The 24,437-nt window shown below is 43.5% G+C and overlaps 1 protein-coding gene across 13 annotated transcripts in view; it reads left to right on the top strand.

Moving 5' to 3' along the window:
- Positions 1 to 24,437, top strand: part of dmd (dystrophin) — a 1,582,845-nt gene that overhangs the window by 1,400,334 nt on the left and 158,074 nt on the right. For 10 of the 13 annotated variants that reach the window (XM_055644518.1, XM_055644513.1, XM_055644515.1 and 7 more), the window contains one exon: positions 4,689 to 4,760. The exons of the other annotated variants lie outside the window; for them this stretch is intronic. In XM_055644518.1, coding sequence (XP_055500493.1) covers positions 4,689 to 4,760 — 72 coding nt within the window. The remainder of the gene's footprint in view (positions 1 to 4,688; positions 4,761 to 24,437) is intronic. 13 annotated transcript variants of the gene reach the window in all.

Consider the following 24,437-nt stretch of genomic DNA (forward strand, 5'->3'; position numbering starts at 1 on the left):
ATTCTACAAATCTGACAATACCACCCGTAGACCTTCTCTCCCCTCTGCCTCTACCTTAAAACGCCCTTTTATTCAACTGTTCGGTTGCTTGTACAACTTTCTGTACAACTTTTGTCTAATGTTTCCATGGAGCAACTTGTAAAGCTTGCAAACACATTTGTTGCTGTTGAATTCTTCTTTTTGCCTGTCTGCCTTATAACAAACACTCGTAAGTTATTGGTATTTTGATTTTGATTTCCTGAGCTGCTTTCTACGTTCTGGAAGGCGAAGTGAGTGCAGTGAAGTGGTGTTTAACTATGCACTAGACCAAGTGGGACCCGTTGGGCCCTGTTCCCCCAACGCAATATTCCACCACTCACCCATAGCCCCCAACTGCGCAGGCACGGCTGACGGGTTCCCGTTGTGACGCCAGAGATCCCCGTTGTGACATGAGTCACGGCAACCCTCCCCCAACTGTGCAGGCGCAGACGGCAAGTGGGAGCGCGACTGCGATGTTTTTAAAGTTCAAAATGGCAATAATAGCCTGTAAAAATATAAGATCAATGTAAACACATCTCACTCTCCCTATTAAGCCCCCTATTCCCCTCCTCCATTATCCTCCCTCCCTACCCTCCACAAACCCTCCTCTGCTTCCTCCCCTCACCTGTTCCCTCCCCTGCTCCCTCTTCCCCCCCTTCCATTACCTCGCCATGCCTCTTCCTACCCCTATCCTCCTCCATTCCCCCTCATCCCCAGCAGCACTCCCTCCTCCTCCTCTTCACCCTCCCTCTTCTTTACCCTCCCCTCCCTCTCCCCCTCCCCTCCCTCACCTCTCTCTCTCTCCCTCTCCTTTCCCCTACCCTCAGGCGCTCGCTCCATAACCCCTCTCTCCTCCCTACCCCACTCCTCTTCCTCTATCCCTTCCTCTCCCACTCCTCACCTCCCCCCCCCTATCCCACCCCCCACTCTCTCCTCCTCACCTCCCCCACTGCCCTCCTCCCCCCTCTATCCCTACTCCCTACCTACCCCACTCCCCCTCTCCTCTCCCTCTATCCCCCATCCTCCCCCACTCTCCCTTCCCACCTCCCCCACTTTCCCTTCCCTATCCCTCCTTGACCCCTCCTCTTCCTCAATCCCCCCAGTTTCCTGCCTCACCTCCCCAGGATTTATATGTAAACCACTTTGTTTGCTCTACCACGTCGGCGATTAAGTTGGAGTTGCAGCGGGTGCTGTCGGGGGGGGGGGGGGGGCAAGCCGCCTGGAGCTGCACTCAGGGCCCAGTCCATATCTGTGTGCACTCCCCAGCGCTCAAAGCCTGGGCCCGGCTACAGCCCCGGGGCTAAGCCCACGACAGGCCTCGTCACCTCCCCTTCCCCTCTCCTCCTCCACTCCCCCACTCCCTCTCTGACCTCTCCCTCCCTCTCCTCTGAGGCAACAAGTAGAATTATTGCCTCACAGCGCCAGGGACCTGGTTCAATCCTGACTAAGAGAACTGCCTGTACAGAATTTGTGTGTTCTCCCTGTGACTGCGTGGGTTTCCACTCATATTACAAAGATGTGCCGGCTTGTAGGTTAATTGGCTTCTGTAAATTATCCCTAGTGTGTAGGATAGAACTAGTGTACTAGGGATCGTTGGTCAGCACTGATTCTGTGGGCCGAAGGGCCTGTCTCCAAACTACACTAACCTAGCTCCCAATGTGGTTGTATGGGCACACCAGATAGTGCCCATAATACCGTAGCTGAGCTTTCTTATACTTTACCAGGGGATTACATGCTCTTAAGCCCCTTCCCCTACAAGCAGAATATTCACTAATTGCAGTGAACATCACAACAGCTCACTCAAGTGCTAGGAGACATTGTAGTCCACTTTGAACTGGGGGACCTTTCCAGTGGGGATTTTTGAGTGGGATTGTTAGAGTTGATACGATTTTTCCCAAGGGTCCAATGGTACTTCATTGTCGCATGTACCTAGATAGTGAAATTCTTTGTTTTGCATGCAATTAACTAAAACCATTCTGTACACAATCATAACTAAGTACAAAAGTTCAACGAGTGATGTGTAAGAATAGTAGACTTCACCGAGGCAGTATACAGAGTCGCCATAATTCCACTACCAACTTTACGGTTTAGGTTTCAAGCTCATAAAGCAGTCGAATCTTGGCCTAAATGGTTTGTTTTCCTGGCGTCAGGATTGGGTCGGTGTTACGGGGATCGGCCTGGCTGTATGATGCCGTTGATGTCCATCACAGCGCCGTGCCACTGTGGGACTTGTTCGATCCATGCGCTTGTCCGCCCTCTGCAGGGCCTCCAGTAGCGCCCGATCCTCGCGATCTCCAGTGCGTTGCAGGCTCTCCATGGACACATTAAGTTTTAAACAACACTCAAATCTCCATTGTAGATAAATTAAGGCAACGCAGACTCTTGTTTGGTCTTTGTGGAGAGGTCGAATACTAGACGGCATTGGAGGTCCACCACCAATTTTCTGGCAAACAGCGGTACTTTAATCTGGACAATATTACGAGAGTGCCCCGAAAATGTGGCAGCTAGGTCGGGTGAGGCGGCTGATCTCTACCTCATCGGGATATCCGTGGCCGATCGGAGGGTCCAAATTTCCCTCTGTGGCCGGCGATCTGGAACTCCATCCCGGTTGGAACCGACAGATCCATTCTCAGAGCCAACTTCTGAGGCCGAATTTACGGTCTGGAATCTCAGCCCCTCGGAAGTCGAGGCGGACTGTTTTGGTATAGTTCAACTCTTCTCAGAGGCCGTGACCTCTGTTGGCCCAGAAAAACGGATAATACAGAAAGGCTCTGGAACCAAGGATGCCAGAAAATCGGCGGTTCACCTGTACAATAACAACTTTTAAAAGACATTTAGATTGGTATATGGATAGGAAAGGTTTAGAGGGATATGGCACAAACACGGGTAAGTGAGGCTGGCGTAGATGGGACATATTAGTCAGCATGGACAAGTTGGTCCGAAGGGCCTATTGCCATGCTGTATCACTCTTTGTCTCTATGAGATGTATGAGGCACATTGTTTTTACACTGAGTGGTGGGTGGTGGTAGAAGCCTATACAATAGTGGCGCATACCAGTCCTTTAGACAGGGTCATGAGCGGGTGGGAATAGAGGGATTCGAGCCATGTGAAGGCAGATGGGATTGGTTTGGTTTGGCATCATGGTTGGTCTGGACATGGTGGGCCAAAGGACCTGTTCCTGTGGTTCTATGTTCACCTTTTGTGGATCAAGGTCCGCCTTTAACGTCTCAGTGTTGTTCAACATCCTGTCCTTTTTTGCATATCTTTCATTTGTTTTATATCTCTCGACATCACCGTCTATATCTCTCCTTTCCCTTTCCCCTGACTCTCAGTCTGAAGAAAGGTCTTGACCCGAAACATCACCTATCCCTTTTCTCCAGAGATGCTGCCTGACCAGCTGAGTTACTCCAGCTTTTTGTGTCTATCTTCCTGGTGCACTCGTCGGGCTGAGTACCGGTATTGATCCAAGTCAGATGCCTGAATTGCTTGAATTTCCCCTGTTCCACTGCAAAACCTTTCAGTCCCACACAAAGTTGTAACAAGCCAGTTGCTCGGTTTATAACGTCACGTGCCTCCTGCTTCCATGGCAACAAATGAGCACTAATCGGCACCAACCTTACTGTGCAGAAGTAGAACTCATAGTTCTGAGAACTCGCGGGCGGCTCTTTCTGGAATATATCCCAGGGGGAAAGTTAAGAGTTTACAGTACCAACCTTCAGCCGCCTGTCCCCAGCACTTTTGCTTGCACGCTTTATACCTAAATTAATATGTGTCAATTAATATCCCACCACACCGAACCAGAAGGCTAAATGGATTAATCAGGCTGTATTGTAGTAACATATTTAAGCAGAAACAAGACAGGCTGTAAATCATTCAGTGCACAATTGGTCCTGAAAGAAGTCCTTTTCTTTCTAAAAATACACTCCATTTTCTGCAGTGTTGTATTCGGGCTAAAATTTAGCAAAATTGGCTACCTGGCACTTTGGCACCAGACGCAAAGAGATAGTGTTTATTTTATGCATTTGCAGCACAAAACCAGTTGTGAAGTTGGGATTCTAGACTGGACCTTGCCTCAATCGGACCTTCAGTGAAGTGGAATTAATAATCTCCTTGGGGCATGTCCAAAAACATGACCTGCCATGTTCCGAACTGTTCAAAAGAATGCAGTCAGGTCAGAAACCAAAGCTGGTGATGTTCTAATTAAAGCTTAGGAAAACAAGAAACATCGACCCTTTTCTGCATTGTATCTTCACTGCAGTAAAAAATCTGTGCATTTCCCATTGAGTGTACGTTGAAAATGTTGCTGCAATGTCCGAGCACAATCAACAGAGGGCGTGTTTCATGAAGTCGAGATCAGTGCTTTTGATCTGCATATCTCCCTGAGGCAGTTTTTGTTCAGCTGGCTCTGAGAGGCTCCTGTTTCTCAGCGTGTTTTAGATCTTAAATGCACAGGTAGAAGCTTGCAAAGTATTCCACTGAAGATACGTTTTACTCCTCCTCCCTGCTTGCTGTGCTCCTAAATCACTCTGTGTATTTTTAAAACAAATATATAAAAAGTCTTTATGTTTCTCTTCCAATCTTTCTGATGTGTGTTTCATAGTCCTGGACTAATCTAATCAGCAATTTTCCCCCTTTATTTTTGTCACTCCATTCCTTTCCCTGATTTAAAGGCACCCTGCGTTGAAGCTGAGGCCTCACCCACATTACCCTGCTTCAGGCAGCAGCAGTCTTCCCCATCTCTGGTGAGTGTTAATTGATTGAAAGATACAGCATGGAAACAGGCCCTTTTCGACTTTCGATCATCCGTTCACAGTAGTTCCATGTTATCCCACTTTCTCATCCACTCCCTACACACTAAAGGACATTAACCTGCAAACCCACACGTCTTTGAGGTGTGGGAGGAAACCAGAGGACCCGGAGGAAACCCACGTGGCTGCAGTTAGAATATGCAAACTCCAGACAGACAACACCCAAAGTGAGAATTGAACCCGGGTCTCTGTCGCTTTCAGCCAATAGTTCTACCAGCTGCGCTGCTGTGCCGAGTGTTGTTGAGACTAATTCTAATCAGGCCTCATAAGTATGAGGGTCTGGAATGCTCACCGATATCTTCTGTCCTGAGCTGGGCAAGTCATACTTGCAAGAGTCTCCTCTTACAATGAGTGTCAAGCATTTGAGCTGGAAATTTAAAGAATCTTTAAGGAATTAAGTATGAGATTTAATGATAGGGTTGTTTTGAGGATAGGCTTCCAAATTGTTCAATAATCCAGTGACAGAACACACATTTTTCAACGCAATATGATTTTGTTGACTGTTTCATAAATTGCACGCCTCTGGATATATCTGGTAATTCCTCTGGGACATTCAATTACAAAAATGATTGTGTGCCTTTTTTTCTTGTTGACATTTTTTCTCATTTTTTTTATTGATAATAAAAAGGTCGAGTGGAACTTTAAATACCTACAATCAATGATCACAGATAAGTCACCGAGACAAAACATCAGTAAAGATAATCTATATATGAAGAATGTTGATCTATTTGGGCAACCATTTCCACTGAAGCAGCACTGTACCATCGTTCAGTTTAGTTTAGTATATTTTATTGTCAAGTGTACCAAGGTGCAGTGAAAAGCTTTTGTTGAGTGCTAACCAGTCAGCGGAAAGACAAGAAATAATTACTATTGATCTATTCACAGTGTACAGATACTTGTGATACATCTGTGGTGGTTATGCAATATTCTTCGACCCATCATTTAAATGAGACATTTTAATTAGACATTAGACACGTGAAAATATGTTTCCTGTCCAAATGTTTTGTGCCTTGCAAAAGTGAGAAGTGCTGAATGTGGGAATGGTATATATTTTCACTTTTACGATCCAGTGTCAGTGTAAAATGTTGACTGCTGTAGGTAACAGGGTCATGTGTAGATTAAAACTCTCTCTTTGCTCAGTCACCCTGCAGCAATGTGCTTGTGCCTTAACTACAGGAAAGTCACTTTATTGCACACTGTGACCTTTCCAGTTTTCATCCCAACTATTCTTTTATGTGCTTCATGTTGTGGCGCCATATCTTGCTAAATTATTCACTTTTTCTGGGCTGAAGTCATTTTGGAGCTGCCACCAAAAATTGCTTTTCACAGAACTTGCCTGCTTGTACTTTGTTATGGAATTGGTCCAGAGGTTTCACTCATTTTGCTCCAATTCCTGCAATACAAAGAGAAAGATGCCAAGCTGTAATACATGACTGGATTTCTTGGCATTCAAACTTTTACAAAGCAAATTTGGTATTTTTTGTTACTATAAATTGCCTTTGTGGGCAGGTGGCAAGATATTTGAGGGTAGGAAGGGAATTGATGGGCAATGTGAGAGAAAATAGTTGCAGGGAATGGAAGGGATTAATGCAGTGGCTCCGAGAGCCAGAACAGACTTGATGGACTGAATGGCCTATTTCAGTGACATGTATAAATATGGTATTTGAAATATGATCTGAATTGTCATTTATTATAGAGAGTTACAATTCTACCACTCTATGCATGGATATGAGTTTCATGAAATGCCTGGTATTAATGTTTGGCGTATATCCCATAATCCCCCAATCTGAATCCAATCCAATTGCTGAGTCTGAAGAAGGGTCCCTACCTGAGACATTGCCTATCCATGTCCTTCAGAGATGCTGCTTGATCCGCTGAGTTACTCCAGCCCACAAGATTCCAGCATCTGCTGTTTCTCGTATCTCCATATCCTCCAATGCTGCATTTCTCAAACAGCGGAAATAGATTATTTCTCCTTACCCTATGACTACGATGCAATATCTTGAAAACGTCAATCGAATCATGTTTTAATCTTTTGTGTCGTAAAGGATATAATTGTGATTTTTATTATCTCTCCTTGCAACGTAGTTCGTTCAAATTCACATTTATTGTCACATGTAGCCCTTGGTTCCAGGCGTGTGCTAAAATGGAAGTTTACATTCTCCTCAGTATCTCCTTCCTGAGGCCTGGTGCCCGAACTGATCTCAACATTTGAGTAGCTCAGCGGATCAGGCAGCATCTCTGGTCAACACGGATAGGTGATGCTTCAAGTCAGGACCCGACCTGAAAGGTCACCTATCCATGTTATCCAGAGATGCTTCCTGACCTGCTGAGCTGCTCCAGCACATTGTGTCCTTTCATGTAAGCCAGCATCTGCAGTTCCATATTTCTACATTCTCTGTATTTCTTGTGTGGTCTAAAATAAGCAACATATAGCTGCAGAATAACGTTTACCCGAAAGGAGGAGATTGCAGAAGCATCCCAAGATGAAACATCGTCTGCCTAATCTCTTCCCTGACACTTCCTGACCCTCTGAGTTCCTCCAGACTTTGTTTGTTCATAACTTTTACCCCCTTGTCTACAGTTCTCCTGACATAAAGATAAGCATAAAGATAAAGTTTACCTTATAGCTTCTTTCCTCCACCTGTCCATGAATACCAATAATAAACAAATATGAAAGGAGAGACTAGAGACCGCTGTTGCTTAAATTGTGATCCCAACCTGGTGCGTCTGCTGTCCATTTCACTTCACCAATGCTGCCTGGCCCACTGAGTGCCACCCGCAGTTTGTCTTTTGCGCTAAACCAATATTAATGATGATGTTTTGTCGATCAGAGAGCAAGAGCATTCATGTTTCTGCACCTCCAGTACTTTTTGCTTTTCACCATTCAGCGAGCACTTTGATCTATTATTTTAAACTTCAAAGCATACTTAACAACAGCAATTTACCTTTGCCAACATTTGCCATCTGCTTAAACAGCTTAGTCCATTAATTAAATGCTTATATCCGCACCGCCAATGTTTGTATTATCAACAAACCTGGAAGATCAGCTCGCCGTCCAGCATCCAGGTCCATAATAACTAGGTTAATAAACTGTGAGGTCCCAACGCAGATCTGTGGCATATCCTGTCTATTTGAGAAATTACCTATAATGCCAAGATAGATACAAAAAGCTGGAGTACCTCAGCAAGTCAGACAGCATCTCGGGAGAAAAGGGTCAGTCTTGAGTTTAGTCTTGTCTTTCTGCTGACTTGAAAGCTGAAAACAAAAGCTCTTCACTGTTCCACATGACAATAAACTAAACTGAACTGAAGAATGGTCTCCTCCCGAAATGTCACCTATTTCTTTTCTCTTCTCCAGAGAAGCTGTCAGACCCGCTGAGTTATTCGTGCATTTTGTGTCTGTCTTTAATTTAAACCAGCATCTGCAATTCCTTCCTTCCTGCAATCCCCATTCTTTGTACCCTGATGTCTCAACAATATCTTCACTAGGTCAATTCACTGGCTTTCAATTGAAGAGCCTCATCATATGTTCCTATCAATGTATCAAATGTCTTCTGGAAACTCACAAATATATTCTTTTTCATTACTTTTTAAAATACGTTTAGCTTCATGAGGCATTACCTACCCTGTTGAGCTCTTGGTCATAAGTTGAACATTTTCACTGTTCTTTCACTCTATTTTTAATTATAGACTAGTAATTTAACCACAGATGTTGAGTGAAGTGGTGTATAATTTAACAATTTCCCTCGCTTAACATTTTTTTGAATAGCAGAGTAGGATTGCAATGTTCCAATTGATTCAGGAAACTAGCATTAACGATACAGAACCGTCCAATGCACAAGCAGGCCATTCATCTCAGAATGTTTGTGCCAAGCTTGATGCCAAGTTAAACTAGTCTCTTCCGACTGCACGTGATCCATAGCCCTCCATTCCCTACATATCCCTAAGCCTATCTGAAAGTGCAGGAAGGAACTGCAGAATCTGGTTTACATCAAAGATAAACACACAATGTGGTACAGGCAGCATCTCCGGAGAAAAGGAATAGGTGACTTTTTGGGTAGAGACCCTTCGCATCTGGTGCTCATCTGTGAGGTCATGGTCCAGGGGTAAGTAGGAGGAGGTGTCTGAGAGTTGGTGCCTGGCCTCAGCCTGGTAGAGGTCATCTTGCCAGACCAGCGACCCGAAATGTCACCTATTCCTTTTCTCCAGAGATGCTGCCTGACCCGCTGAGTTACTCCATCTTTTTTACGTCTATCTTCTGCCTTTCTTCACAAATCTTCTTCAACATTCCTCCCACATGAGCAAATAGAAAGATGATGTAACAAATGCAGCACGGTGGCGCAGCAGTAGAGTGGCGCAGTCCCTCACAGCGCCAGAAACCCGGGTTCGATCCTGACTACGGATGCTGTCTGTACGGGGTTTGTACTTTCTACCCTTGACCTGCTGGGTTTTCTCCTGTTTTCTCCCACACTCGTACAGGTTTGAGGGTTAATTGGCTTGGTATAATTGTAAAGTGTCCCTAGTGTGTGCAGGACAGTGTTAATATGTGGGGATCGCTGATCGGTGTGGGCTGAAGGGCCTGTTTCAGTTCTGTATCTCTAAACTGAACTAAATATGCCACTTTTCCTGAGTTACGAAAAAGCTAGCATTTAAGATCTGGTTAGACATAGACATAAACTGTTTCCAGGTTCTGCACACTTGTAGTGCCACCATTATCCAATTGCTGCTGCATTACCTTAGCTTCAGCTGGCAGTCCAGAGCATCAGTTTTATTCACATGTAGTTTCTGCATCAGAAGGACAAGGTCTGTCGTTTGGTAGTTATTAAATGTCCTGTTGAAACCCATCAAAGCAGACAAAACACCACCACAGTCTTACTCTGCATTAGTATTTTTTGACATAAACATTTTTTTGAAAAACTGTCTGAGGAATGTCCTAAAACAAAGATATGAAAACAGAAGGAAGATGTGACGCACAGATCTCCGAGATTAATATCTGGTATTAAAACCGGAATTAGAAGAATTGATTTATTTTTCCATTCAAATCTAATTCACTTTCTTCTCATCACTTTTGTCCTGAATTCTTGATCGAATATGGACAATGAACAGTCACAGTGAATGCCACAGACAGAGATGCTGTCTGACCCGCTGAGTTACTACAGCTTGTTCTGTCTCTCTTCAGTATTAACCAGCATCTGCAGTTCTTTCTTACACAAAGGGATAGACATGTTCTCACTCACCACTCGGATACGATTGCTGTTTACAAATCAGTATAGAAAAAATACATTTGCTTTTAAATGATCACATCATTGTTTCAGAAATTTCAACCCCCTCCGCGTAAATTAAATAGCTTTAACCTGCTCTGCAGCCAAATGCTGCAGCACTGTTTGTACATCGAGATCCAGCAAAGAAGGACAACAGTATCTGTTTATCTCTGTTTGAGACCTACAAGATGATATGTTGATCAGATCCAAGGCCAAGTGTCTGGTCTTTGAACAGTGTTGTGTGGGAACTTGAACGTTCACTGGTGAAGGCAGACAGAGCCTTGAATAGATGCCTCATCGGAAGGATAACACAAACACTAAAACTGCTGTGCTGGAGTGCCAGATATATTAGATAATCAGGTTCTGGCGAGCTGGAATTTCTCTGCTCATTTCTTTATCTCTCCCAGCTCTACTGAGGCTAATTGGAGCAATCTCATAACTATGCTTGGTAAACCCTGGGCATTACGGCATGTACCATCAAATCTGGAGACTTTATTACAGTTTATTGAATCTGTGTGGTGGTTTTGTGGAGTTTGCATTGTGACTAAGTCCTAATACAACTGTGGATTAACAGGGGATTTGTGTCTGTTAATGAAACAATACATTTTATCCACCAGTGTTTCTCAAGGGTGGGATCATGCAATGGCTTCTATATTTTTATGAGCTAAAAGTTATATGGTTGCATATCTAACAAGACCTTGCAGTTAATAGCTTTTGGAAATGTCCCCAGCTCATTGTTTGCTTGGCAAGATTCCTATCAGCATATTAAGTCATTTAACTTGCCTTGAACCGCCTAGTTCTCTGATACAATGTCATTTCAAGATGGAACTATGACCGTTGAACACATTAACAAACCTTTCCCTCTTTGCATCCAGCAAAGGTTTGGAACCCATGAAATGATGTTGGATTGTAGCCAAAGGGTGGTGAACCTGTGGAATTCATTGCCACAGACAGCGGTGGTGGCCAAGTTAATGGGTGCTTTTAAAGCGGAGGTTGATAGGTTCTTGATTAGTAAGGGCATCAAAGGTTACAGGGAGAGGGCAGGGGAATGGGGTTGAGAGAGGAAAAGGAATGTGGAGAGATTTAGAACAATGGGACTAATGTGTGGCTGGGTGGTTGATGATCAGTGTGGTCTGAAGGGTATATTTCCATGTTGTATCATCACTATATAACTTGATGAGAATCTGACATTCATTCAGAGCTGCCACAAACAGATCTCCAAAGGTTACAATCTTTGCCGCTTGAAGGCACAGTGGTCTAATATCAGTAAAGCTCAGCAGGTCAGAATTGAAGAAATTTGGAGATTGTTGGAGGGTTATTCTTTCTGTCTTTTTAAGGATGCAGTGGAAAAACTTGCATTTAATGGCAAGAAGAAATAGAATGTCTTAATTTGGCCTCTTCTGTCTCTTATATGACATTCAAGTGCTACCTACATGTCACGCCCAACAATGCACTCAGACACAAAGTGCGGGAGTAATTCAGCGGGCCAGGCAGCACCTCTGGTGAAAAGGAACAAGTAATGTATCAGATCGGAACCCTTGTTGGTTCCGACATGAAACAAAACCTGTTCCTTTTCTCCAGAGATGCTGCCTGACCCGTTGAGTTACTCCAGCACTTTGTGTCTACCTTCAGTATGAACCAGCATCAGCTATTCCTTCCTACAAAATGTACTCGGAGAGATATATGTAAATACATTTCTCTCTTGCCTGATCCAATATATCCACATCATTTCCTGCAATTACGTGTGGGGTTATTTCCTGTCATCCCTCCTGTGAGAAGCATGGATAACTAATCTTAATTTCTATTATCACAAAATGTCACAAGGATTATTGCTGCTTAGCCTGTCTGCTTTTCCAACATCAGATGTGAACGATCCAAACATTATCCCTGCTTCATCAGGTCATTTGCTGCTCCCGGGGTCGTGCCCAGATTGAATCCAACAGCCTACAGCTTGACTGAATTGCTTAACATCCAGCTAATACACAAACTCCAATGTCAATGAATCTCAAAATTGCTTTTTTTCTCCTTTTCTAAAATATTTTAATTCCAAGTCCCTACTGTGCCACCAATATCATTGAAGCTTTGATTATGTACAGTAGCTATGCATCTACATGTTAACTTTAAATTCCAGACTATCCTATCAAATATTATTCATTGTTAGATTAATAGGTCGATGTAATTTCCTCCTCGTGTACAGATCAGTGGTAGAATTAATGGGGGGTTGGGAATATAGGCAGAATAAACTGGGTTTGGTTTGAATGATCAGAAATGGAATGGATGCTTGATGGTTGAAAAGACTTGTTAGGCTGTAAGACATGTTTCTGTCTCGTATCTCCCTCTCTTGCACTATCATGGTCTTTTCACAAAATTGGATACATCCCATTTCACAGTTCCAGTTGAGTTTATTGTCACGTGTGCCGAGGTACAGTGAAAAGCTTTTATTGCGTGCTATCCAGTCAACAGAAAGATGATACATGATTAGAATCATGTCTAGATACATGATAAGCGAATAGCATTTAGTGCCAGTAAGGTCCAATCAAGCATAGTCCGAGGGTCACCAAGGAGGTAGATTGTAGTTCAGCACAGCTCTCTGGTTGTGTAGGATGAATCAGCTTGTTAAGAGATGTGAAATAGTTAGGCTGTGCTGAAGCTGTATTTAATCTGAAAGGCAACCAACCTATCTGGACTTGCCAATGAATGCAAAGCACCATTGTTCAATTAATCACTTGCACTGGCAAGAATGTGTTTGACGTAAATATATATATAAAGAGATGATAATGATATTTGGCATGGCATCGTTTGGTGGAGCTATTTGGCAAGGAACATATTTTCCCATTTCTCAGTTTAAGGCCCAAAATGCAGACTGCATTGAATTAACCTGGGATAGTAGATAATGAATAGAATTAATTATGTGGTGCATTGTTTGTTGGAGTAGAACGGATTAAAAAGAGATGGGATTGAATTGTTTATGGCGGGGATGTTTTTTGATAAATTAAACAGCAAAGAACTATTTCAATCATTTGTAGAGTTGTTTTCTACGGGGCAGACATACAATGAAGAGGGAGAGCTGAAGATTTTTATCTCTATTTAGTGTTCTTAACAGATGGACTGCTTTAAAAGATCATGAAGGAAGGAAATAGATTCTATAGCGGCTTTGTTAAGGAGACCTGAATAAGAATTGCTCACACTAAGTTGTTTCAGGATACAACATAAATAAAGTGGTGAATGGTTTCCTCCTGTGTTGTCATATCCTGACCCACGTCTTTGTTGAATCGCTAAGTTCTTGATTGTAGTACAAAGACTTAATGCATCCTGTACGCCAGTAGGGACTTTAATAAGCATTTACGTTCCCCAACATTAAATTCTGCCAAGTAAACCAGCTTGGCAGTTTGTGAGATGGAAAATATTAATATTGGCATTGGATTATTATTGGCTTCAGCTTTGTTGTGTGAATGGCTAAAGTAGAATAGCGGGTTGAGAAGAAAATATTAAAATAAATATTGTCTTGGTATTGGTTTATTATTATCACGTGTACCAAGATAGATTGAAAAGCTATTGTTTGCTTTCTATCCAATTAAATTAGATAATACTATACATGAATACAATCAACGCATGCACAAGTACAACAGATAGAGCAAAGAGAAAAATACCAGAGTGCAGAATATAGTTTGCAGCGTTATAGTATTACGGTTCCAGAGAAAAATGTGATAGTCCATAAAGAAAGCAATATACATGGAAATTTATTCCTCTCACCTCCTCTCTTGGTTTATTCCTCATAAAGGTGGTGCAGTTAACTTTTCATACCCTCCAGTTTCCCTCTCCCCTACCTAGCTCTCAGTCTGAAGAAGGTTCTCGACCCAAAACGTCACCTATTCCTTTTCTCCAGAGATGCTGCCTGACCTGCTGATTTACTGAAGCATTTTGTGTCTCTCTTCAGTGGAAACCAGCATCTGCATACTCATAACTAATTCCAGTTCATTAACATCATATATTAGTTGGATTTATTTACTAATTCTCCATAGATGTTAGCTGACGTGAGCGTTTCCAATATTTTTTGTTTTTATTCGATCCCTTACATGCCTGTGAATAATTCTTTCACTAAAGCCAGCTTTATACCAAAGTTATGAATTTGTGTAAGAGTCATCAATTCGTTTTGGAAGCCACAACAAATTAAATGTGCAGGACTGAGCTTGTTATTTAATCAGACATTTCTCCCAGAAACAATGAATTTGTGAACACATTAGGGCCAGAACTAATGCAGTTGCAATACAGATTTTCTGCTGAAATGTAATTACAGAAATGTTCTGGGTTCCTTTAGATTCCTTTAACATAACCAAGTTCCTCTGAATACCCAATGCAAAATATTTTTTACCTAAGTCTGTATAAATCTATTTTGCTCAGTTCATTCCAAACTCCATCCAATGGTACCAATGTGGACTGGACTATCAAGAGAAATAAATGAAATATAATTGTGAATTGTGGTTTTAATCTTTGAGATTGTTTGCCATTTGAAGCTGGTTGAATATGTATGGAGTAACTCTGTTACTGAGCACCAGTGTATAATAGTTTAGATGGTGATAGTAGACACAAACTGCTGGAGTAACTCAGCGGGTAAGGCAGTTTCTCTGAAGAGAAGAAATGGGTGATGTTTCGGGTCGAGACCCTTCTTCAGACTCCAGCATTATGTGTCTACCTTTGATTTAAACCAGCATCTGCAGTTCTTTCTTACACAGTTTAGATGAATTACGTCACCCATTAAACCTTTCCCTTAATTTTCATTTACGTGTAACTAATTAGACATGAATGATGAAAGGCTAAACTGATTTCCTTCATTTCCACTATTATCCCAAGTCAAAATTACAGGAAAATTGATTTAAAAACGCTGCACTAAACGTGCCAAAAAAATTAAACAGTTGCCCATGGATCTCAGCATTTGCTGCTCTTAGAACATAGAACAGTACAACATGGGAAGATGCCCTTTGGCCCACAATATCTGTGCTTAATAGAAACATAGAAATAGAAATTAGGTGCAGGAGTAGGCCATTCGGCCCTTCGAGCCTGCACCGCCATTCAATATGATCATGGCTGATCATCCAACTCAGTATCCCGTACCTGCCTTCTCTCCATACCCCCTGATCCCCTTAGCCACAAGGGCCACATCTAACTCCCTCTTATATATAGCCAATGAACTGGCCTCAACTACCCTCTGTGGCAGAGAGTTCCAGAGATTCACCACTCTCTGCGTGAAAAAAGTTCTTCTCATCTCGGTTTTAAAGGATTTCCCCCTTATCCTTAAGCTGTGACCCCTTGTCCTGGACTTCCCTAACATCGGGAACAATCTTCCTGCATCTAGCCTGTCCAACCCCTTAAGAATTTTGTAAGATTCTATAAGATCCCCTCTCAATCTTCTAAATTCTAGAGAGTATAAACCAAGTCTATCCAGTCTTTCCTCATAAGACAGTCCTGACATCCCAGGAATCAGTCTGGTGAACCGTCTCTGCACTCCCTCTATGGCAATAATGTCCTTCCTCAGATTTGGAGACCAAAACTGTACGCAATACTCCAGGTGTGGTCTCACCAAGACCCTGTACAACTGCAGTAGAACCTCCCTGCTCCTATACTCAAATCCTTTTGCAATGAAAGCCAACATACCATTCGCATGCCATTATTATGCCAATACCATCTCTTATCTTCCTGGATACCGTAATCCCTATCCCTCCATTCCCTGTATATCCATGTGCTTCTACAAATACCTCTCAAAATGCTGCTATTGTATGTGCCTCTACCACCACCACGAGCAACGCCTTTCAGGCACTCACCACCTTCTGCGTAAAAAATAAGCTTGCCCCACACATCTCCTTTAAACATTGCCCCTCTCACCATAAAGCTATGTCCTCTGGAAGGTTTCCTTGAAAACAACACCAATTTCCTTCAGCAGTGTCACATTCGAGAAAGTAAAAAGATGCAGGTTCAGATGAGAAAAATTGATGCAAATTGGAAGAATAGACGGGATTTAAGATAATTAAGATAATTGTGGTTGAGAAAACAAACAAAAATGCGTATGTGACCTTGAAAGTAAAATTCTCAATGCAGGGCTGGCTCGTGACAGAATTGCAAATGAATATAATCTGAAAACATGAACAAAACGTGGCAGGTATTACAATGGGAAATTGCTGCAAATGCATACCACCATCAATGGACAGTGGTGGAGAAGTCGAGTTGCTGCCTCACAGCATCAGAGACCCACATTTGATCCTGGCCACGGGTGCTGTTTGCACAGAATTTGCACGTTCTCCCATTGACAGCAAAGGTTTTCCTCGGGTGCTCGGGTTTCCTCCCACACTTAAAAGACATGTAGGTTAATTGGCTTGTGTAAATTGTCACTAGTCTGCAGGATAGAACTAATGTATGGTGATTGCTGGCCAGTGAGTTGTAAGGCCTGGTTCCACATTGTATTTCTAAACTAAACTAAATAAATCAAATATACATTTGGTTCAGAAGGGTCAAGCTTTCCTATGTTATTTTGACCATTTACCTCCACACCACCATCCCCCGTTTCCCCAACTCCTCTCGTCCCCAGTATCAATACTCAGTTCTTCAGCATCACCTCAGGAAGCACCAGAACTCTGTGCCTTCAAAGGAAGATGAGTAAGGGTTCATAGACACAAAAAGCTGCAGTAACTGGGACAGGCGGCATCTCTGGAGAGAAGGAATGGGTCTACTCCAGCTTTTTGTGTCTATCTTCGCTTTATGGTAACAGCATCTGCAGTGTCTTCCTATGCAGATAAATCCTTTTTTTTTTCAATTAAATGAATGTCATTGATGAGATAAAGTAAACATGAATACCCAAACATTTATTTGAAGAATAGTCAGTTGAAGCCTCAGCTCAGCTGAATAAATGTACATAGAATAGAATGCTATTTATTGTCATTCAAACCTGGGTTTGAACGAAATTCCATTTCTACAGTTTTTTTTACATTGCAAAACAATCCAAGACCCACACTTAACATGGTTTACATAAACATCCATCACAGTGAGTCTCCAACATCTCCTCACTGTGATGGAAGGCAAAGTCTTTATCTCTTCCCTTTGTTCCTTCTCCCGTGGTCCAGCAGTCCAACTGCAGTGTCGAGGCGAACTGGGGCTCCGATGTTAAAGCCCCCGGCGGGCGATGGTAAGTCCTGAGGCCGTTTAAGCCACGCCGGGCGATGTTAGGCCCCGGCTCCATGTCCTTAAACCCGCGATTCCAGCGGGAGAAGTCGCCGTTGCGGAGCTCGGAAAAGCGGTCTCCCACCAGGGACCTGCGAGCTCCCGATGTTCCCGTCCACCGGGTCTGCGGCCGGTGCCTCCGAACTCCAAAAGTCGGGTCGCAGCCGCACGCCACCACAGGCTCTTCCCGCTCCGAAGTTGGCCAGCTCCGCGATGTCAGTTCCGCAGGCTCTGCAACTGGAGCCCCCAGGTTAGTCCCAGCCGGAGGTCGCCGCCGGCTCCACGATGTTAGGCCCAACGACATCCGAGACCCGACAGGGAATAGTCGGGTCCCCGCACAGGGAAGAGATTAACGGTTTCCCCCACAGCCCCCCCACCACCCCCCACATATACACAGCTAAAAAATAATAATAAAAACTGACTCAAAGACATACATTTAACAAGACAAAAAATAAAAAAAGACAGACGACTGTAGTCGAGCCGCTGCCGTTAGGCGCCGCCACTCCCACATTGGGTGGGGTATTGATGCAGATGGACAAGGAAAGCTTTGATCTTTTGCCTGTGTTGTGTGAACTGACATCGGATCAGCTGACTGCAAAGCCACAGTCGATGATCTCAGTGTGCCGGACAAGAACCAAATCTGCACAAATTCCTGAATCTGGTCTTTTTCTCAGTTCCCCTCGTTGAAGACGCACTGGTGCGGGCGTGAGATGTGAGAACATCCTGATCGCTGTTAACGTTTCCTGGTTGCATTCCTTCTCTAAACTGACAACACAGCCAGGGGTTTAAGGTAGTTAACCCACCTCACAGCACAAATAAGTGCACTGAGTAGTAAAAGATACGCGTGCCCAGGAGGGGGCAAGTATGCTTTCTAACCGCCTGTTTCAGCGCTGCACGGTGGTGCAGAGGTAGAGTTGCTGCCTCACGGCGCCAGAGACCCGGGTTCGATCCCGACTACGGGTGCTACATGCATGGAATTTGTACGTTCTCCCCGTGACCATTTTTCACCCTCTGTTCTCAATGAGTACGTCCAATTTGGAAAAGCCCACCTATTTGCCTGTTGATATTGTTATCAATTCATTACAAATTGTACCCAGATCCCAGGGAATGAGGAGAGAAAAGGAAGTCAGCTTGTGAATCGTGCATTTAAGTTATGTTACAATGGTTTGCTGTGTGAGATCCTTTCAGAATGTCAGTGTGCCAAAGGTTTCATTTGCAAGTTGCTGCTTGATAGGCATGAATGCTAAGTAATGAAAGAGTTGAAAGTATGCTGTGTGCTTTGTATGGCCCAGTAGTAGGTGTGTAGCAGGTTAACAATGTAAATGCTTAGACAGTGCTGGGTACTGTTACCATGGTAACTTTCTTGAGGTATGCTATTCTCTCATTCTTTATAGTTTGGTCCAATGAATGCTGCATTTTTATCTGAAGTGTAAAACGGGCAACTCTTTCAGATCACACATAAAACAGTGTCTCCATCAACCATTCAAACACTTTATGTCACATTTAGTCACTTTTTTTGACTCCGTAATGCTATTGTCATCTCGTTTCTTGACATACAATCCAAACCATTTTTCCCATCATACCAGCCAAATTGGACAACTACCTTAAACTATTCACCCTAACTGTACAAACCAATTTACAGGCACTGCTTATGTTATTAACCACGCAGCCTGTTTCAGACAGGTCAGTAAATCCTCCTGTAAATTTGCACCCAGTTAATCCTCCGTGTTTGAGAAATCAGCCTTTTGTCTGGATAATTAGATTCATCACAAGTATTAAAATTGAGCTGCAAGCAGGAGCTGGAAGGGAGAAATGTGTAATCAAAACTGGTTGTAAATAGATGGACTGCCATTTAATCCTCAGCACCTGAATTTAATCTAATAAATCAACCTTGTGGGTGAATATGCTCAGTGGCTTCAAGCTGTTGGTGAGGATCCTTGGCTCTGAGATGAAATTTAAGGGACTTAAACATTATTTGTATGGAGGAAAATATGTAAGAGCAAAGCTAGTCAGAGGGTGGCATCGAGGCGCAGCTGGTAGTGTTGCTTCCTCACAGCGCCAGAGACCCCGGGTTTGATCCTGACCCCGGGTGCCGTCTGTGTGGAGTTTGCACGTTCTCCCTATGACTGCATGGTTTTCCTCCAGGTGCTCTGACTTCCTCCCATATCACAAAGATGTGCAGGTTTGTAGGTTAATTGGACTCTGTAAATTGTGCTTTGTGTGTAGGAAATGGATGAGAAAGTGGGATAACATAGAACTAGTGTTAACGGGTGATCAATGGTCATTGTGGACTCGGTAGTGTCAAGAGTCTGTTTCCAGGCTTTAATTTTCAATCAATCAATCAACAATCAATAAACATTATTTGTATGGAGGAAAGTATGTAAAAGCAAAGCCACCCATTATTAGCCTGAAGAAGGCTTCGGTCCGAAACGTTGCCTATCTCCTTTGCTCCATACATGCTGCTGCACCCGCTGAGTTTCTCCAGCATTTTTGCGTACCACCCATTCCATTCCAGTCCTGGAATTAGTTTTTCTTTTACTATTAGAAATATAGAAACAAAGAAAATAGGTGCAGGAGTAACCTTTGAGCCAGCACCGCCATTCAATTATGATCATGGCTGATCATCCAAAATCAGTACCCTGTTCCTGCTTTCTCCCCATATCCCTTGATTCTGTTAGCAAGTAAGAGCTATATCTAACTCTCTCTTCAATATATCCAGTGAATTGGCCTTCTGTGGCAGAGAATTCCACAGATTCACAACTCTGGGTGAAAAAGTTTTTCCTCATCTCAGTTGTAAATGGCCTACCCCGTATACTTAAACTGTGACCTTTGGGTTTGGACTCCCCCAACATCGGGAACATTTTTCCTACATCTAGCCCGTCCAATCTCTTAAGAATTGTATATGTTTCTATAAGATTCCCTCTCATCCTTCTAAATTCAACAGTCAATAGTCAGATCTATTCGTCACATACACCAATGAAGTGCAGTGAAATGAACTTGCCAGCAGCGGTACAATAAAAAAGAACACACAGTACACAATAAAAAATTTAACACAAATATTCCATCACAGCATTCATCACTGTGGTAGAAGACACAAAGTTCAGTCAGTCCTCCTCCATTTTCCCCGTGGTCGGGACCATAAACCTCTGCAGTCGCTGCTGCGGGCGGCCAGATGTACAGGCAAAGTAAGTCCCGAATCGGTGCTTCCCGACAGCTTGAAGGGTACTAAGAGTACGTGTGTATGTAAAACAAAGAATCTTCCCCTGACATGTCACATTTGATAATAGAGTATCATTCATTCAGAAGTTGAAGCATAGAATAAATGACAGGGTGGTGAGTGGTGTGAATCTCCCTCTCTCTGACAGAGGGTAGTTGAGGCCATTCATTGGCTATATTTAAGAGGGAGTTAGATGTGGCCCTTGTGGCTAAGGGGATCAGGGGGGTATGGAGAGAAGGCAGGTACGGGATACTGAGTTGGATGATCAGCCATGATCATATTGAATGGCGGTGCAGGCTCGAAGGGCCGAATGGCCTACTCCTGCACCTAATTTCTATGTTTCTATGTTTCTATGTGAGGCAAAACTGCATCATAGGCCACAAATCCTTGAAGGCCACAGGACAGGTCAATAAGCTGGTTGAAGAGGCAAGTGAGATTCTTCACTAGCTGAGGCATGAAAAACGTAAAGATGGGAGGTTATACTGAGCACTATACTGTGCGAATTAAGCCATTGCTTGACGATTGCATGCACTTCCGGTCCCCACATTTAAGAGAGGTGAGTGGACCAGAAAAGCTGCAAAGCTGATTTGTAAAGATGTTAATAGGACTGGAAAATGGGCTTACTTTTCCACAAACAGGAGAAACTGAGGAGAGATCTAACTACACAATATAAAGTGATGGAAGGGCATGCTTCCTCCAGCAAAGGAAGGGTAATAAGCAGGGAAACACACTGGTATCTTGGTCAACACTGAGTTCCCAGGGACTCGAGCATGATTTGAATTGGTAATGCAATAGGCTACTGCAACATTGTATGTGTAGATATAGTTCCTGGCAGTGCAACTGTGCAGGGAACCTTGTGCAAACCCCTATCCTCTCATTACTGCTTGCTGCTGTACCGCGAGACTGGCACAGGTCTAGCAATAAATTTCCCCGTGTGTTGGTGTGGATTGGCTGTATGTGAGGACCAGCATTACACGGACCAGGAAATTCAGTGAAACAACTGAATGCACTGATTGGAGACCAAATGCATCTGGTTGGACTGAGGATAGAGTGTGGTGATTGGAGGAGGGAGATGTGCCCAGGTCATTGGGTCACAACGGCAGCCCTGGACACAGACCTGTGCCTCATCCGCAGCCAGGATCGATCCCGGCCGGCTCTCCGGCTCTGCAATCACTGCTGAACCGCCACTGGACCACCCCCGTCCCCGCCAACTCCTTCCACAGTAAAAATATCCTCACGGCCTATGTGAGCAACAGCATGATTCAGACAAGTAGTTTGGAAGGATCAGCATAAAGTGAAGGAATTATTAAACCCATGCATCAGGTTTCTTGCAGGATCTCTCAAGAGCTTTGAGCAAACAAGATGCAAATTGCCGTGTGAGAATTTTGTAAAGAAAAGGCCAGTCAGTAAATGTTATGGTCAATATTTTGCAATAAAATAGGATTTTTTGTTTCAATTTTAATCATTTCGAATGAATGTCAAGTGTCACCCTCATAGATTATTTGCTTTTTAGAACTCATCCCCCATCAGGACATGAAAGGTAACTCTCCATGATAAATGAGTGCTCCTGTCAGTAATAATCTATTTGTAATTTAATGTTCTAATTATCTCTGGATAAAAGTCGAGGATCAGTTTGATGTTGCTTTGTTAAGAAATAAAAGAAAGATCAAATAATATTGATTCATATGGAAATGCTTTATGCTGCTGAAGCTGCGGGGTACAAATAAGAAGAACAAGTACTTGCTTGGGATATCAAAATTGCTTGGGATATCAAAGTTGATGTTAAAGCCGAAGATTCACTTTTGCCATTGATACAGTATAACATGGACACCGCAAACTTTTAAGGAGCACTGTATTTGTTACAATGATAAAATATAAGGTGTTGGGATGATTTGCAGTGAACCTGCAGAAAGTTATAGCTCTGTAATAGTTAGGAGATGCCAAATACATCGTCAATTGCAAAAATAAATGTTCAAAAATGGCAGTCGCACGAGATTGTTCAGACATAATAATATCCCTACCTGTTTATTTTTATTATTGCAACCGGATTGCATTTTAGCTTTATCGAATTACTGATGTCCTGAGGTCACAAGGCACAATGTGGTGCCTGTAATTATGGCACAAGCATGGTTCCACGTACAGTTTGTGTGCGTCCATGTGCCCGAGTGAAATTAATGGTGAGAATTTTCTCCTGTCCTGGATGATGCCACAAATGTACATGGGGTTGCTTAAAATATTGAATCTGTGCAACCCATGCCTGTGACAAAAGTTTGTGAATTAACGTGATTGATTGAAAGTCACTGGGTCTGAATTCATGGGCGGAAATTAAGTTTGAATTTGCCGCTTGTGGCATACAGCATGAGGCCAGCCTCAACCTGAAAGTGAAGCCACGCACAGTGCAAGGGCATGCTGCAATTAGGCGCCAGCCACAATGCAAAAGTGAAACCTACTACAATTACCTGTGGAGCCACATGCCCTGACAAAGCCATCATGAACTATTTTTATTTATTTGTTCATAGGAAGCAGGTCTCATAAGTAAAGGGCCTGTCCCACTTACACGACCTTGGCTCACAAATTACGCAACCTCGTGGTCGCTTGAGGCGTATGGGCACCGTATGGCCGCGCGGGACCGGTCCTACTTAGAAGTGCGGAGTTGTGCGGGGCTGATCCCGACATCGCACGGGGCTCTGAAGTTCTTGCAGTGGCCGAAATCTTTGCGCGCCAACAGCCTGTCGGCCCACGTACACACGCAGGCGCATTGCGATCATATGCAGCGTCTTGAAGTCGTACGCAGCGTCTTGACGGCGTACGCAGCATCTTGACAGCGTACGCCTGGCACGTGGCGTAGCGTGATGACGTCACCGCCCGGCGTGGCGTTGCGTGATGAAGTCACCGCCCGACGCCGTGCGACGCCCAAATTCAGTCGGCCCACCTCCTGCCCAGATGATTTGTGAGCATGACGTAAATGACGTCACGCGAGAACTTAGCGCGAACTTAGCGCGACCCCTGCTTCCGGTTGGTTGCACCAAACGCACGCAATCGCATGCAAGTGGGACGGGCCCTTAAGGCTGCACTGTATCCATCTCTAATTGCCCACATTAATGGGATAGTTACGTCGCAAAACACACAGAACCAAACCAAGAAAGAATGGTCGAATTTTTTTCCAGAAGGACCTGACTGATCCAAATGTTGCGTTCTGATGACAATCCATTATTTACATGGTTTTCAATACCAATGTTAATTCTTTAATTCTGGAGTGTTGTAATTCCCAATATTTTATCTGCCCTGCGGCCGATGAACAAGTCCACCACTCGGTTCCAGAGCCTTGCCTGATTTATCTGCTTTGCCGGACCAACAGAGGTCAGGTATTAATAGTAATTCAACAATACACCTCTGACCCATTAAATAAACCCCTCTCGTGTCTCGAAAGCACCATAGACTGCTAGAAACTAATAATTATAATAATGGAAACTATTAACTCTTTTGGGATGCAGGTATACATCCCAAAAGACCACGTGCCCCACACAATGCCATCTGTGGAGCTCATAATTTTGTCTGGGTTAAAGCTGACGGTAAATCAGTGGTGATCCCACACGTCTGACCCTGAATGCCTATGATTCCCATCCAGAACCTGGGCAGCATGCAAAAAAGAGAGTATCTTGACCCCTCCAAGATCAGGGCATCATGTTCTCTTGCAAAGGTTCAATAGATGAGTTATCACCACTTCTGAAGTGTCCGGTTTGATGTTGCTGCATTACTGACTATGTCAGTAATATTGGAAGATATAATGGAGGCTTACTTTTGTATGAAAGAGGGTTGAATTCGCAAAGTTTTTACTTTGGGCATTTCTACAAACACTGCAGCAGACAGTGATTGCTGAAGTTGTGTTCAAGTCAATAATTCATTTATGTTGATCTTCTCA

The sequence above is a fragment of the Leucoraja erinacea genome, chromosome 13, assembly GCF_028641065.1.
Source record: "Leucoraja erinacea ecotype New England chromosome 13, Leri_hhj_1, whole genome shotgun sequence".
Lineage (NCBI taxonomy): Eukaryota > Metazoa > Chordata > Chondrichthyes > Rajiformes > Rajidae > Leucoraja > Leucoraja erinaceus.